Here is a 14,008-nt window from a genome sequence, read left to right as displayed (position 1 = left end):
AAACAAGAGAGGGGAAGGCGATTCCCGACTAACTTGAAGCTTCTCTGGGTCTCTTCTCATTGTCATTGGATATGTAAAGACATAAAACGCTCCTAATCGTCTCGATCGCCTCATCATAATGGCTATCTGTGCGAAAGTTATATCCTGCCCATAACTAGCGCCTCGTGCTATGGGTGGGCTGCAAGACACGGCTATGGTCAAACGATTCATTGATTGACCGGTCGCATCTTCCATGAAAGGTATATCTGCAACTTGAATGGTGCCAAGAATACGCCGTAAGAAATAACTATTACCCGCCGAATTGATTAACTGTGGACAGGGGAGGGGCAGCCCATACAACTTGAAGTCCTCTATCGCTATTTCGTCCGGTAAGAACTTGAGGCTGAATGAATATGTGATAAGCGCTTTTCAGCAACAAGCCAAGAGCTTCAGCATGATTTGCAAGATTACGCGATACACAGGGTGTTGAATTTCGGAGTTATGCCTGAAAGCCACGTCCACCCGTCGGTCGCCACGCCGACCCCCGCGCGAAGTAGACCGAGACCCATTTTTCGGCAATCTGATATGACGGTCAACACGACCAACGCGGGATATTTGAATACACATGCCTTGTCTGGAACTAAGCACCTGGCAGACATTCAATTTCCTTGATTTTGGCAACATGGTCTCCAGTGAGTCCCGTATCATTATCATTGGCGGCGGTGCTTGGGGTCTCTCGACAGCACTTTATCTAACGGAAGCTGGCTATTCCGATGTGACAATATTGGACCGTGCTGAAGCTATACTTTCACCCTACTCAGCGGCATATGATTTGAACAAAATTGTTCGCGCAGAATATGAGGGTGGCTTTTATTCAAAGCTTGCATTGGTATGTCATCATTTCATAAATGGAATTTGAAATTGAGACTGACGACTCTCGTCGAGGTAGGAGGCAATTGAAGGCTGGAAGACCCCACTGTTTGGGCCATACCATCATCAAACCGGCCATGTGATAGTGACAACTGGCAGGGCACCCGAAAAAGCCGTCACTTATCTCGAGAGAGCGTTGGCCTCTATCGAAAAGGACCCGGCACTTGCCCAACGAATTTAACGGCTAGACGGCGCAAGCGAATTTAAAGATTACATCTGGCAGGACATAGGCCTCCTTTCTGAATTCAGAGGCTATTTTAATCGCCTTGCCAGATATGCCATCGTCAGATACTATGAAGGGAATTTGGGATCATATCTCGGCGCGAGGAGTAAAGTCTATACTGGGTGAACGCGCAGAGAAGGTAGTCAAGTTGAAATATTCAAACGGCAAGGCCACAGGTGTCACTACAGCTGTTGGACGAACCCATAATGCTGCTTTGATTATATCCGCGCTTGATGCTGCCGGTGCAGCAGTACTTCCACAGATCGGTACGTCTTCTGCTGCTCGTTCTTGGCCTGTGGCCCATATAAAGCCCACGGAAGACGAATGCAATCTCTTGCGAGGTATTCCGACGACAAATATCCGTGACCTGGGCTTTCTCTTCGAACCATATCCGAAGACAAAGCTCTTCAAGCCTTGTCCGCTTGGAATAGGGTAAACAAATACAAAAGAAGATGGAATGTCGTTGCCACCATCTGAAAGGTTTCACACTTTCCAGGATTTCATTCCGAAAGACGATGAGCAGAAGCTCAGGCAGTTATTACGGGAGACTTCTCCGTGGATGGCTGATCGGCCTTTCGTTGATAAAAAAAAGCTGTGTTGGTTCTCAGACAGCCCGGACTCCAATTGCTGCCTTGATTTCGTGCCCGATACAAAGAACTCGGCCATTTTCCTGAGCGGAGATTCGTGACATGGTTTCAAAACGAAAGTGGGTTACTGATCTCATTGCAAAAGGCAAACAGAACGAAGGTCGTTGGAAGTGGCGCAGCCCAAGTAAAAATGTATCGCAATGGGGCGACTCCGTGAGTTGGAGAGTCGGTCAGGAAGCCGAGTTGAGGGAGCTCGTTGGCCTAAATGCTAGGCTAGCCCCCGCTAATTTATAGTGGTTTTTGGTAGATTTTAGGTGTGAGCAATGAACACAGGTACCTTGTGACCTTGATTAGAGTTATATCCAAATTCTCAAAAGCCTCATGATGCTAGATTAATCACCAACTATCTTGATTTCAATTTCGTGGCATCACAGCTCCTGGTACTTGTGAAACCCTAGAATGCTGCAACCTAGATTACTGCTTACGTGTGAAGAGTCTCATGCTAAGGGTTGTGAACGTTATCAATAGAGTATAGTATCCTGTTGTGTGTTTCATAATTGACTAATAGGCGGACTTTGACAATTGACGGGGTTTGGAGATCTGAATATTTAACTCTATTACTCGAAACTTAGTATACCCAGCCTCCATCGACATTGTGTACAGCCCCAGTCACAAAGCTTGACTCATCGCTCAGTAGAAAAGCGATGACTTTAGCGACCTCATCCGGCGATCCAACTCTTTTCTGTGCATTCTCCATTATACCCGACTCCGATCGTTTTGGGTCGCCGTGGGCAGACATTGGAGTGAGTACAGTTCCTTAAATATTCTATTAGTATTTTGAAGTGAATTATGGATGAAAAGTAGAGCTATTTTGCTCGCAAATGAACTGCAAATGACGTGAACTCACCTGGGGCAACGCAGTTGATTCGAACATTCCTGTCTTCCTTTGCAGCCGACTTTGATAGGGCGATCACAGCTGCTTTGCTAGCGCAGTATGCGGAGGAATTGGGCATGGATATCTGTCCGAAAGTACTAGCTGCCGAGACCTATATTTCACATTATCTGTGTCAGCTTGATTCACTTCTTATCTCAGCCGAAGAGTGACTCACAATGCTGCCCTTCTTCATAACCTTAAGTTGGGCATGGAGACAATTGAAGACACCAGAAACATTCACTGATAGAACAAATTCAAACCTCTTCTTTGTAAGCTCGGTGACTGACGCGGAGGGTCCCAAGACTCCGGCCATATTCACGGCTCCGTCAAGTCTTCCATATCGATACATGGTCTTTTCTATCCATGCATCAACTAACCCTTCATCACGGACATCAACGCGGGTAAGGATGTGCTTCTCATGTCCGCCTGGAAGTGACTTAATTGCTACCTTCAGTGCTTCCTCGTTCAAATCGGCGAGGGATATTATAGCGCCCCGTGATGCCAGTAGCTGAGCAGTAGCTAGTCCCATGCCACTTGCTGCGCCCGTGATTGCAATCTATTCAGAACATCAGAATGAGACGGACTTAATGCGAACAGAGATGGTGGTATCCCAGGGGCTTGAAGTAACTTACCACCTGACCTTGGTGAGAAGCCATGGCTACGCTTTTAGTAGACGCGAAGTTAGAGCTGAAGGCAAGTTGAACTGAAGTTCTTTCACGGCCCTTCCCTCCGGTCGCGCTGTATGAGATTGAGAGACTGTGCTCAAGGAGAGATTAAATACCCCGCAGCTTTCGAGAACCAACATACTCCGAGACTTATCAGCGACGGGCCGATCACCGAAGATACACATAGATCCTGTCGGACTCCGAGCCGACATAGGGAAATGTGGAGAAGTGAATCTGTTATACAATGGCACTTTATTCGATCTGCTTCTATGTCTGCTGGAAGATTATCAATCGCTCAGGCCTCAATGGACCGAAAGATGTGGATCTTGTTTGGGAGCGTTTACAAGTCGATGCTCACGAGGCCACCGTTGTTGATGAGGAAACAACATTCCGGGGCGAAATTGAGCAGCTTTTCTACATAAAACGCAAATCACCCTCTCCTACTTGAGATATGTATTGAGATCATGATGCAGTACGCATCGCAATCAAATTTGGAAGTATATCCTAGTTGGTAACGAGGATCCTATATATTATTTACCACAACTTTTGATAAGTATTTCGAAGCATCATCGGCATGATGGTACGTCAGAGAGGAACCCAGCTTATCTATGTCACAATAGATACTCTTTATGGATAATTAAATTGACCTTGGTGCTGGAGCGACCTCCTGCCTCTGTGTTACCTAAATACCAAAGGAATGTCTCTAAGGACAACCGGGTTCGTTCTGATAGTAGAATTGGCTTATCAAAGAGGTGCTTTCTTGCCCAGTGGATCAAACCGTAAAACAAAAATCATCCTGCTCAAGCTGCTCCGCAAGGACAAGTATATCGTCGGGACCAGTTTCGAATGGATCCAGGATGTCATCAGAGCTGTTCCAATTTATTCTGAACAGATTTTGCTCCTGCTCATCCGGTAAATCGAAGGTTCTATTCGCACAGAATATTCGTCGCATACTTCCACCTTCACATACGCTTGTCAGCTCGGCATTTGGTTGAACTGGCATGCTTGAACCATGTGCTCGATAAGGTTCTAGGAGCGCTTCCAAATGTTCAAGCTCGGCTCTTCGTAACTTTGCCACAATATTCCCTTTCTGAATCATCTCCTGAAATATAGACGAAGCTGCAGCTTGCCATCCGGGATCTGGGACATATGACGGCAGGATAGCATCGAGGATAGAAAGGAGCACAGCCGAAGAAAAGGCATATTCTAGCGTGAATGGGAGAAACGTTTCTGAAACTCAAATGAGGAGGATTTTCTTGGTTGAAAAGGGGAATCTGTTGGACTAACCAAGCGTCTCTCGTTCTGAGAGATTTATCAAAATGAGCAGGGTAGTGGTCGCAGATTGTGATGATTTTTCAAGCAGCTTCGCGATGGGTCCGGATAATATACGTGGATCGAATCTGCAAGGTGGTAAACTCCGAATGAGAAGCCAAATCACCAATGGCCGCGTCGCAAGAACAATGCACTGGGATGCCTATCGTCAGCATTATGTCCCATGGGGTGGTGTTTGAGACGGAGAGCCACATTCGAGATACCCACATGATGATGCGATAGAGTGATATTGTAGAACATTTGAGGAAGTTCTCCTTTACTAGCTTTGAAACCAGATGTGATCTCCTCCATTTCGCGAGAAACCTCCGCCAGTTTATGCAAAACAGATGTGATGCTAGAAATGAAGTCAGATCCAAGAGTATCGTCAAAGCTGTAGATAGCTGCAAAGAAGAAGTTGAATCAGTCATAGAGTCACATTCAAGTTCAAGCCGGGGTGCTTGAACCTCCAGCCTTGGAAAACCTGGGCAGGTACTCCCTGGGACACAACCTTGGAAGAGCGAACATACTGCTATAAATGACGGAGTTGATCTGCGAAAGGCGACTCCTTAATGCTAGTGCCTTTGTCGATATCGAATCAGATTGGATATCTGGAAGAGATGTAGTGATACTGTTCAGTGGTATAGTGGGGGGACAACCTAGTCCAGCAGAGAGGGACTGGTCTAGAACATAGATTGTCCACCAAACGTTGCTAGCATGTGTCGCGATGCCAGCTTCCGTGATATCCTCCGGAAATCGGCGGTGGAGACCATCGTGGAAAGAGAGACGGAGAGCTTGGCCAATCTGTAGTCGCGGATGTCAGAAAGATGATTGTAGTGACAAACAACTCTAGGGTATACTGACATATTGATAAGCTGGGGATCGCATGTCAATCGATTGGAAATACAACGCAATCAAGGCCAAAACCTCCATCGCAAGCAAAGCGGGGCGCTCATCCTGTAGAAATGCCACGTCTGGGAGTAAAGATAAGGCTCGGACAGCAAGTTCAGAGCCTGGTGGTGCGACGGTTGTGGTATTCATATAGGATGTGAATGCTTTCCCAAACGCGAGCAGCATTAAATATTCAACAAACCAGAGCCGCTCCATCTGTGCGGTCTTCAAGGGGTTTTTGTGAAATTCATCGAATATTCGCAAAAAGTTTGGCTGATCGACAACACTGAAAATCTCGCCCAGGCGGAATTTGACTGTATTATACAAAAACAATGCCTGGTCAATTGGTGGAAGCTTGAGCAGGTCACTTGAATCAACCTCTGCCTTTGAGTGCCAGTGAAGACGGAACGCTGCACCGTCTAAATTGAGAGGTGCGCGAGGGGCGGTCGAATATAACCCAGCATCTTCCAACAGGGTGAAGACGCGTCGACAGAATGACCACGTCGAAGTATGACCAAGAAATACTGCAAGATTCCATATGTGAGTATGCGGAAGATGCCGATTCCAATGAAGGAAAACATACAAAGACGGCGATCATCAGACCCGCTTACATATGCCACATCCTTGGACACAAGGGGATTGAAGGCCTGCGGAAGATTGCATGATTCATGCTGATTCGTATCGGTCGGACCAGTAGCCAGGCTCACTGATGTAGAGCTAGCGTTATTCACTACTGGCGATGTCAGACATGGGTACAGTTTCCTAATTTCTTCCGAAGTAAGCTCATACCGTGATCATTCCGGCGGGGAATTTCAGGCGAGGTGAAGCAGTTTGGTGGGTCTATCTCGATGGTTCTCGCCGATCTCGCCGGTCTGTCCAGAGATCTCGGCGTTATCACCGATGGATCGGTATCGGAGACCGAGACCGACCCCCGCCAGGCCGGTCGCTCGGTCTGGATAGTTGAATTTTTTGTTCCGGTCGGCATTGCCTTCAGCTGAGCAATTTCCCGCTGTAAATCTTGGAGGTATCGCTCTGGAACGGAGACGTGGGCCTCGTCGGAAGCAAATGCGCATTTATCTCGGCGACGAGTGCATCGTTCGCAAGGCCGCGTTCCGGAGCATCGTACCTTCGATGCCCGACATTGCCTGCAGCTAATGGATGTTAATACATGTCACTTTTGTCAAACCCTCGGCTCTCACATAAACACTTACGCGCGAATGCGGCGAGAGTGGCGCGACTGTGCTGTAGCTTCATTTTTTTCAACTGGATCCATTGCTCAGAAAGTTGAAAGTAGTAAGCAGTCTGTGGTAAATCTAAGCTCCAGGGGCGGATGGTTATCAGGAAATCCTATTGAACCAAATAGTTATAATGTCCTGTGACACACTATTGGCCAATTTTTTTAGTTTTGCTCCACGACGCCCACCCATTTAGCAAAGTTAGCTCCGCTTCTTTCGGTCATCTGCGGGGTAGGAGATAAAGTGAATAATCTCTCCATCAATAATATTTAGTAACTATTAGTAAGGGAATACTGATCCCAAAGGACACATGCACTGAAATCCGACTTCTCCGATTCTTTCGTCCATTGGCTAGCCTAGATCAGCATAGATAGGAAGAAGAAGTCGCTTACAGGAAGCATAAAACCCATAAACATTTTGTCGACCATTTTGACCTGCTTGATAATACCACAGAAGCACCCCCTTGTTCCACTAAGATTGTTTTCATCCTATTCTCAAGCAAATCATGGCTACATCCCATGAAGAATGAGATGTCTTACTCATCGGGGGCCCGAAAGTCGAGCGATGTAACGCCAGGAGGGCGTCACGAGCTCTGGGAGAAGATATATGCGACTCGGGAATGGCCAAATAGCTAGTGCCTTCAGCGACACCTACTAGTATACGGATCGAACAGCAAACCAATTACACTCTCAATTTATGACCGACAAAATTAGAGGCCGCGTTAACGACTCGATGTTGCTGAGAGTTTGGTTCCAAAAGATCACGGGTTTGGTCTTCGGCGTGTTCCTTTGGAGAGTGGATATTTCGAGGCCTACAACCAGGCCAATGTCCACTTAATTGACCTCAAGAAAACTATCATCCACCAGATTACCCGGAACAGTATTCGGCTCCGAGATGGTACAGAGCACGAGCTAGACATATTAGTTTATGCTACCGGGTTCAACGCTATCACCGGGGCTTTTGGGAATATTGATTGGACTGGGAATAACGGCGTCCCTCTCATGGGTAACAGTGATCCGAAGAAGGGGGATGGAGAGGAAGCGGTTTGGGTTGACTATCGGCCACGAACGAACCTTGGCCTAATAGTTCCTAAGTCTCCCAACATGTTCATGATCTTGGGTCCCCACCAGCCACTGGGTAATGCACAACGCAGTACTGAACATGTATTTCAGGTTATTGTGGAATTTTCGACGACTGGTGGAAGCAAATGGCTATACATAAGTCGAGCCAAAAGAAGAAGCAGTCAATGCCTGGACTGAGCATATAGCCGACTGCAGCGAGGGTGCGTTATTGAACGAGGTTGATGGCTGGATGACCGGAGTAAACAAAAACGTCGCAGGGAAAACAGTGAGGAATGTCGCGCGGTATGCTGGGAGTGGGATTGATTTCAGGAGGAGATGCGAAGAGAGTAGAGCGGCAGGCTGGGACGGGTTGGATTTTGCTTGAGGGGAGTCCATGCCGAAGCTTTAATTGACTTAATCAAATACTTTTCATGATCATCGTCGGACTTGAAAATAATTGAAACTAGTTTCTTTGCCAATGCACACTTGGGCACCAGCAGGTTTAACCCAATGTGTACTAGTGGACTGGAGTGTGTACCAATATCATAAAATTCTATTCAAGCTCTGGGTTGACAATATGAATCTCTGAATGTACCTACTAGGCAGTGCTGGAAATTTGAAAAATTCCCCAACCTAAGGTTGACAGCACACCTGGGCAATGAATGTGGACCTTCGAGTCTGACCAGCTTGATAGTGTCTCAGCCCGGAGGCATTTACGGTAGAATTCAAGAACTTCCCAAGAGAACCACTAAAACTTCAGGTTTCGCGCAATCATCTCCGGTCGGAATGTTAGGGAAATAAAAAATGAAGATCTGAAGGCGGGCCGGCCACGGACCGGGGCAAGGAAGGCCGACTCGGGTACATGCACCCGACCAACAAAATCCGTTTGTCATTGCATGTAATGCATGCAAGATGAACACATAGTAGAGAGAAGAAACAGATATTGCCTCACAAAGAGATTTTGCAGGAGGCTTCCATAAATTTTATCGTTTCGAAAGTGAAGAACACCGATCGTTTGGGTCGCATATCAAGTGTCGTGATGCCGGCCGTGAGAACACGGCCCGTGTCGCAATAGAATCGGACCCACCATTAAACAAAAAGCAGGAGACCATCTCCCCAATTCCATTGTCGCAGTTTAATTTTCATTCCATTTCAGAAATTCTCTCATACGGCCTATTCGCTTGATTTGATGTCATATTCTGATCACCTATTGAATTATGACCACGATGGGCAATCGACTGCGACACCTTCGGAAAAGACGCAATGATACCATAGCGATCGACTTATGCGAGGACGCATTCAACACAACTCACTCTCGAACGACCGGGGAGGAGATTTGCGGCTGGGTTTGGATCCGAACGGGATCGAGACTTAGTCCAGGGATGCTTGAAATTGTATTCCGAGGTAAGGCGGCACTTCTCCAAAGATAATGTCTGATGCTAAATAAGTAAACAAGGTCGCTCCCGCGTTGAGAACAATGCGATTTTGCAACCAGTGCGCACATATCGACAAAGAAATTTTCTTGAGATGAAGCAGCCCATTGAGAAGGATGATTTCACGCCATACGACGCTCTGAAGAACGGGTTCCTCTATAGGTTCCCATTTACATTCATAGTACCTGGAAAGCTTCCGATCCATGCATGCTGCCATGATGGGAAGTTTTGGAATGCTCTAAATTCGCATTTGGTTCTCCCACCGTCCATTGAAAGATCGAGTGATAACAAAAACATGTCACGGTTCGATGATATGTGCCCTGAAAATATCAACATTGCCTATGCCGTGGAGGCGACGGTTGCAAGTGAACGGGCAGGAGACTTTCGATCGAAAGAACCGTGGAACTTCGCTTCGAAAAAGATCACCATAATTCCATTATCCAAAAGAATAGACTACTTGGATTCTTTCGACGACCTCATATCGTCTCTGCCGCCTTCGAAATTTTTCGCTGCACAGAAGAAACAAACCACGGAGCTCCATCTTGAATACGTAGCAGCGACATCAGCCACTATTTTTCTACCTCTTCAACATAATACCAAAGATTACACGACCATCATACCTGTCAAGGTAACATTTGAATCGAATCACGGTGGAGTACCGCCCAAATTGAGTCGAATCTCTCGGAAGCTGGTTGCCCATACCACGGCGAAAGCCGTACCATTCCGAGCCTCTGACTCTGGGCCTGTTCGTCAAAGCAAACATGGTGTCTATACGTGCGATGTGTCATTTTCGGATTTAGATGTTTCTTCCGTTCAATGGGAAACGTGCCCATCCGCCATTGATGAATCCGACTCTCTCACGGGCCCAGCATGCAATTCGGGTGACCTAATGCACGGAAGGGAAATATTTTCATTTGAAGCGATGCTTCAAGTACCAGTATCACTTTCACTGGGTACTAAGCTAGCGCCAAGTTTCGATTCATGTCTCATATCGAGATCGTATACACTGGAAATCAGTCTTTCATATCGCGCTGCAGGCAAAATGGGGCGGTCCTACGCCGATTTGAAAATTCCATTGAGATTAGTAGCGCAAAATTAGAGACGGACGCTTTTTCACCTGGGCAGTCTGCATTCTTTTTCTCTGGGAGGAATTCTCTACTTGGAGATTCTGTATTATATATCCGTAACAAGCGAATAGTGGAGTTTATTAAATGTGCTTTTGCTTTCTAAATGAAACCTGAAGGATTAACCCATCTACCAGTGGGCAATAGGCTGTTCTTGCAAGGTTTTTGGGGCCTCGGGGGCTTGGATTCAACTTACGGGAGAAGGAAACAAAAGAAGAAATCTCAAATCCTTGTCCATTAAAGCCTCTTGCCCCCTTTTTGGCTCCCGTGAAATATCAGGCACGAATTAAGTTTGAAACTTTGCCAATCCAACAACCTTGGAAGATCACCATACTTCAAAGTATTCATCGTCCCATAAATCCGACTTCTCACTAATACTACATAATGCGAGAGTAACAGCGAAAAGCGATTCTCGAAGTTCAAATTTCTACTTGAATGTATTCTCCGAGACAGCCCATGGACCAGGAGGTACCTCCTTTGTCCACTCCCCTCGAGGAGGACGCCATAAAAGTAGAATTCCAGGCGGCTTACATTCATGAACTAATCTAGACCACTCATCACTCGGATTCGGCTTGTCAAAATCAACATGCAAACCCATAACTCTTCTATATCCATATTCCTCGTACAGCCACCGTCCGATAGGACTACCCCTCGATGAAACTCTCGTATCCCAGCGGGTCGATCCTCTCATGACCCCACTCCATAAGAAGTCGGCCAACCCCGCGCCGCCTATAGTTCGGATGCACGCCCATGGCATTGACACCCGCATGCGGGCGCTGAAGCCATGACTGCCTTGGAAAAAAGGCCTGGGAGAGCATGCACTCGGCGTACTCGGCACGCTCCGTTCCTTCGGGATACCAGGTGCACTTGATAGGTTGGGGTCCATTCGGAAACGGATTTTCGCGGAAAATAAGCCATTCGCAGCCGCCCGCTACTTCGCCTGTACTGTTATCGATGACATAGATTAAGTGCGAGAATGGATTCTTCTCGCTTGCATTCCAGCGAATCTCGGTGTCCAGTGCTTTGTCTCGAGCGCGATCTTCGGGGGTGTGACCACTGATTGGGTGGACAGCAGTGAAAATGGGACTGGGCAAGAAGCATGCGGTTAGATTGAGGGTCAACAGAAAGACACTCGTACTAATGGGCGGGGCAGTGACTGCGCTCACTTGTACGGGTTGAAGTTGGCCGCCCACAGCACATCGACAAGCCGGGCGTACTCCTCTTTTGTCGGAATGATTTTCGCTTCAAATTGCGGTTGGCTCATATCGGAGAATTTTCCAATATGTCGAACAAAAAGAAGAGTGTTGAGAAATCGGGGATTGATAAGAATCTTAAGGGTCGATTTATAACTGGGAAATGCATAGAATGGGGCCAAAACTACCTCGCACTCTTTACTCGTTTGCGGCTGAACTCAAATTCAAAAACAGGATGATTTCGAGTTCCTAGGTTCTTAAATAAAAACATAGTAAAAAATACAAAGTAAAACTCAATTTCAACTCAGATTTAAGCAACAGAAAGTCATCCTCAACCGTCCATGCGACTTCTTCCAAACGTCCATCTAATTCAACAAAACAATTTCGACAATCCGGGCATGTCTGACTAGAGCTTCGTCTTTCTGCCGACGTCCAATAAGCTGGACATGGCATGGAGCTCCTTCGATTCGCTCGGGATTATCTGTATGGATTAGCAACTAGACTAAAATTATTAGCGATCGCTCTGGACTCACAAGGTGGATAATAATTGGCATCACGAATGAATTTCGCATCGGCAGCAGCGTCAGCCTTGCCAAACGGTATAACACAGGCAGGATACTGGCAAGATTTGTTAGCCACACATTGTATTCGGAGCAATTTAATGCTGAGTTTGGCCTCATACATCTACCAAGTTGGCAAGAACTGTATACATTGGTACTCCATATGTGTCGTGAGGGACAGCCGTGGTCTGGAAGCCAGGTGCAATTATCAAGTCAAGTTTGTTATCAAGGTATACACCTCGAATTTGGCTTGATATTTTAGCTTTTTTCGCATTGAAGTCGAAGAAATCACGCAATGTCGTTTCAGTCCCCTTTCCTTCCAAATCGTAGGTGAAACGAAGAGATGGGATGGCAGGTTCACCACTAGCGCTGAGACGCTTCAACACAGTCTGGTCGGGGTCAACCCTGAAGAAATTGAAAGCCAAATCTGAAGCCTCAGCGATAAAGGGGACTTGCCCAGAAAGATCGACAACTTGATGTCCTGCAGCTTTCAACTTTTCGATAGCAGTCGCCAAGGTGCGTTGCATGCTGGGATGCAAGGGCTGTTGTGGGTCTTCGGGCAGAATTCCAATCGTCAAAGAATCTCCTGTCCCTTTCGCGGGTTCAATCCAAGGATACGCAAGTGCGGAGTCATCCATATCTTCCATAGAAGCGTCAAATACAACTCGCAGGAGCATCTCAGCGTCTCTGACTGAGTGGCACAAAGGACCCGCAACGGCCGCGATGCCAGTCATTCCAGGCCGACCAGCACTTTTCCCGGTCGGGGGTACACGACCCACGCTGGGCTTAAATCCGACGGTGCCACAGCAGAGTGCAGGAATCCGAATAGATCCCGCGATATCGGTTCCAATCCCCAAGAGGGACCCTCGCATGGCGACGAGCGCGCCTTCACCGCCACTGCTCCCTCCTGCGGTTAGGCTTGCGCGGTAGGGGTTAAGTACGCGGCCAAACACATTGTTGTGCGAATCTGCCGTCATCATAGTCTGTGGGATATTGGTCTTGACATATAGTATAGCCCCTGCTGCGAGAAGTACATCGACCAAAGGCGAGTTCTGGCTGGCAGGCGGGTCGTCCAAAAACGAAACTATCCCCAAGCTGGAATGAACTCCTTTGAAGTTCAATGATTCCTTAATACTAATGGGTACCCCATGTAGGGGCCCAGATGGCTTCCCAGTTGCTTTGATATGCTCATCGAGTTCTTTCGCACGAGCAAGGGCTTGGGGAAACATTGTTTCTGTAAGGCAAGAGGTAAGCTGTTGAGCAATAGCGGCGCGCTTGCAAAATGCAGTCGCAACCTCGAGAGCACTCAGCTCTTGTGCGGCAAGTTTGTCTCGTAGAGTTGTTGCATCTTGAATTTCGGTGATCAAAATTTGCGACGGGGTGAGAACACCACATTTTGCAGGTATATCTAAAACGTTGGCATCGCCCTCATCGTCTTGCGTCAAAAACTCAGCCGGCAATCGCCATTCGACGGGGATCTTCGCGGCCGCTTCAGCTCGCTTAGCGGCGGCTTTCTCTTGCCAGGTAGATATAGTCATTTCGTTCAAATAGAGTAAAGTGGGGTGGAGTATAGTAAGAGTGGCAATAATAGAAATGGGATACACAGAAGGGCAAGCAAGCTCCCTCGATTTATAGTCGGGCATACTTGGTAGGTGTATGCGGGGGTGGACCCTCTAGAGTTCAATCTCCAATCAGCACTATTTGCGCGCAGCAAGCCACCTGGAGATAACTGGAGTCAACCGGTAAACCATTCGGCACTCCGCACGGCGCTGAGGCGGATAGTTCCGCTGCTGACAATGCATAAGAGCTTCGACTACCAATGATAGGAATTATAATTTCTTTCATTATCTTGTGTGAACAGTCCCCAAGAGCAAGAAAAATCCGA

The 14,008-nt window shown here is 47.2% G+C and overlaps 9 protein-coding genes across 9 annotated transcripts; 5 read left to right on the top strand and 4 right to left on the bottom strand.

Annotated features, from left to right (window-relative positions):
- Positions 1–661: 661 nt before the first annotated feature.
- On the top strand, positions 662–1,090 carry N7533_003557 (FAD-dependent oxidoreductase; the record flags this gene model as incomplete). Its single annotated transcript, XM_057100207.1, has 2 exons — positions 662–868; positions 929–1,090. The coding sequence occupies 2 exons, from the start codon at positions 662–664 to the stop codon at positions 1,088–1,090; spliced, it is 369 nt and encodes a 122-aa protein (XP_056962895.1).
- A 94-nt stretch (positions 1,091–1,184) lies between these two features.
- N7533_003556 (FAD dependent oxidoreductase) lies at positions 1,185–1,820 on the top strand (the record flags this gene model as incomplete). Its single annotated transcript, XM_057100206.1, has 2 exons — positions 1,185–1,564; positions 1,613–1,820. 2 exons carry the CDS (start codon positions 1,185–1,187, stop codon positions 1,818–1,820), a joined length of 588 nt encoding a protein of 195 aa, XP_056962894.1.
- Positions 1,821–2,347: 527 nt separating this feature from the next.
- Positions 2,348–3,309, bottom strand: N7533_003555 (SDR family NAD(P)-dependent oxidoreductase; the record flags this gene model as incomplete). The annotated part of the gene is made up of 4 exons (XM_057100205.1): positions 2,348–2,535; positions 2,627–2,765; positions 2,829–3,209; positions 3,286–3,309. 4 exons carry the CDS (start codon positions 3,307–3,309, stop codon positions 2,348–2,350), a joined length of 732 nt encoding a protein of 243 aa, XP_056962893.1.
- A 253-nt stretch (positions 3,310–3,562) lies between these two features.
- On the top strand, positions 3,563–3,766 carry N7533_003554 (amino acid permease-domain-containing protein; the record flags this gene model as incomplete). The annotated part of the gene is made up of 1 exon (XM_057100204.1): positions 3,563–3,766. One exon carries the CDS (start codon positions 3,563–3,565, stop codon positions 3,764–3,766), a length of 204 nt encoding a protein of 67 aa, XP_056962892.1.
- Positions 3,767–4,090: 324 nt separating this feature from the next.
- On the bottom strand, positions 4,091–6,790 carry N7533_003553 (uncharacterized protein; the record flags this gene model as incomplete). The annotated part of the gene is made up of 7 exons (XM_057100203.1): positions 4,091–4,548; positions 4,606–4,783; positions 4,858–5,030; positions 5,094–5,430; positions 5,491–6,041; positions 6,307–6,662; positions 6,729–6,790. The coding sequence occupies 7 exons, from the start codon at positions 6,788–6,790 to the stop codon at positions 4,091–4,093; spliced, it is 2,115 nt and encodes a 704-aa protein (XP_056962891.1).
- A 658-nt stretch (positions 6,791–7,448) lies between these two features.
- On the top strand, positions 7,449–8,198 carry N7533_003552 (uncharacterized protein; the record flags this gene model as incomplete). The annotated part of the gene is given in 3 exon segments (XM_057100202.1): positions 7,449–7,486; positions 7,498–7,949; positions 7,975–8,198. The coding sequence occupies 3 exon segments, from the start codon at positions 7,449–7,451 to the stop codon at positions 8,196–8,198; spliced, it is 714 nt and encodes a 237-aa protein (XP_056962890.1).
- An 832-nt stretch (positions 8,199–9,030) lies between these two features.
- On the top strand, positions 9,031–10,136 carry N7533_003551 (uncharacterized protein; the record flags this gene model as incomplete). Its single annotated transcript, XM_057100201.1, has 3 exons — positions 9,031–9,217; positions 9,270–9,991; positions 10,047–10,136. The coding sequence occupies 3 exons, from the start codon at positions 9,031–9,033 to the stop codon at positions 10,134–10,136; spliced, it is 999 nt and encodes a 332-aa protein (XP_056962889.1).
- Positions 10,137–11,014: 878 nt separating this feature from the next.
- N7533_003550 (putative GNAT family acetyltransferase) lies at positions 11,015–11,634 on the bottom strand (the record flags this gene model as incomplete). The annotated part of the gene is made up of 2 exons (XM_057100200.1): positions 11,015–11,456; positions 11,537–11,634. 2 exons carry the CDS (start codon positions 11,632–11,634, stop codon positions 11,015–11,017), a joined length of 540 nt encoding a protein of 179 aa, XP_056962888.1.
- A 294-nt stretch (positions 11,635–11,928) lies between these two features.
- Positions 11,929–13,661, bottom strand: N7533_003549 (uncharacterized protein; the record flags this gene model as incomplete). Its single annotated transcript, XM_057100199.1, has 3 exons — positions 11,929–12,044; positions 12,097–12,181; positions 12,246–13,661. 3 exons carry the CDS (start codon positions 13,659–13,661, stop codon positions 11,929–11,931), a joined length of 1,617 nt encoding a protein of 538 aa, XP_056962887.1.
- Positions 13,662–14,008: the final 347 nt, after the last annotated feature.

The sequence above is a fragment of the Penicillium manginii genome (genome assembly GCF_028828005.1).
Source record: "Penicillium manginii strain IBT 31320 chromosome Unknown utg000003l:1.0-959480.0:1.0-959601.0, whole genome shotgun sequence".
NCBI classification, from domain to species: domain Eukaryota; kingdom Fungi; phylum Ascomycota; class Eurotiomycetes; order Eurotiales; family Aspergillaceae; genus Penicillium; species Penicillium manginii.
The sequence above is the reverse complement of the archived record's forward strand: the minus strand, read 5'-3'. Positions and strand labels throughout refer to the sequence as shown.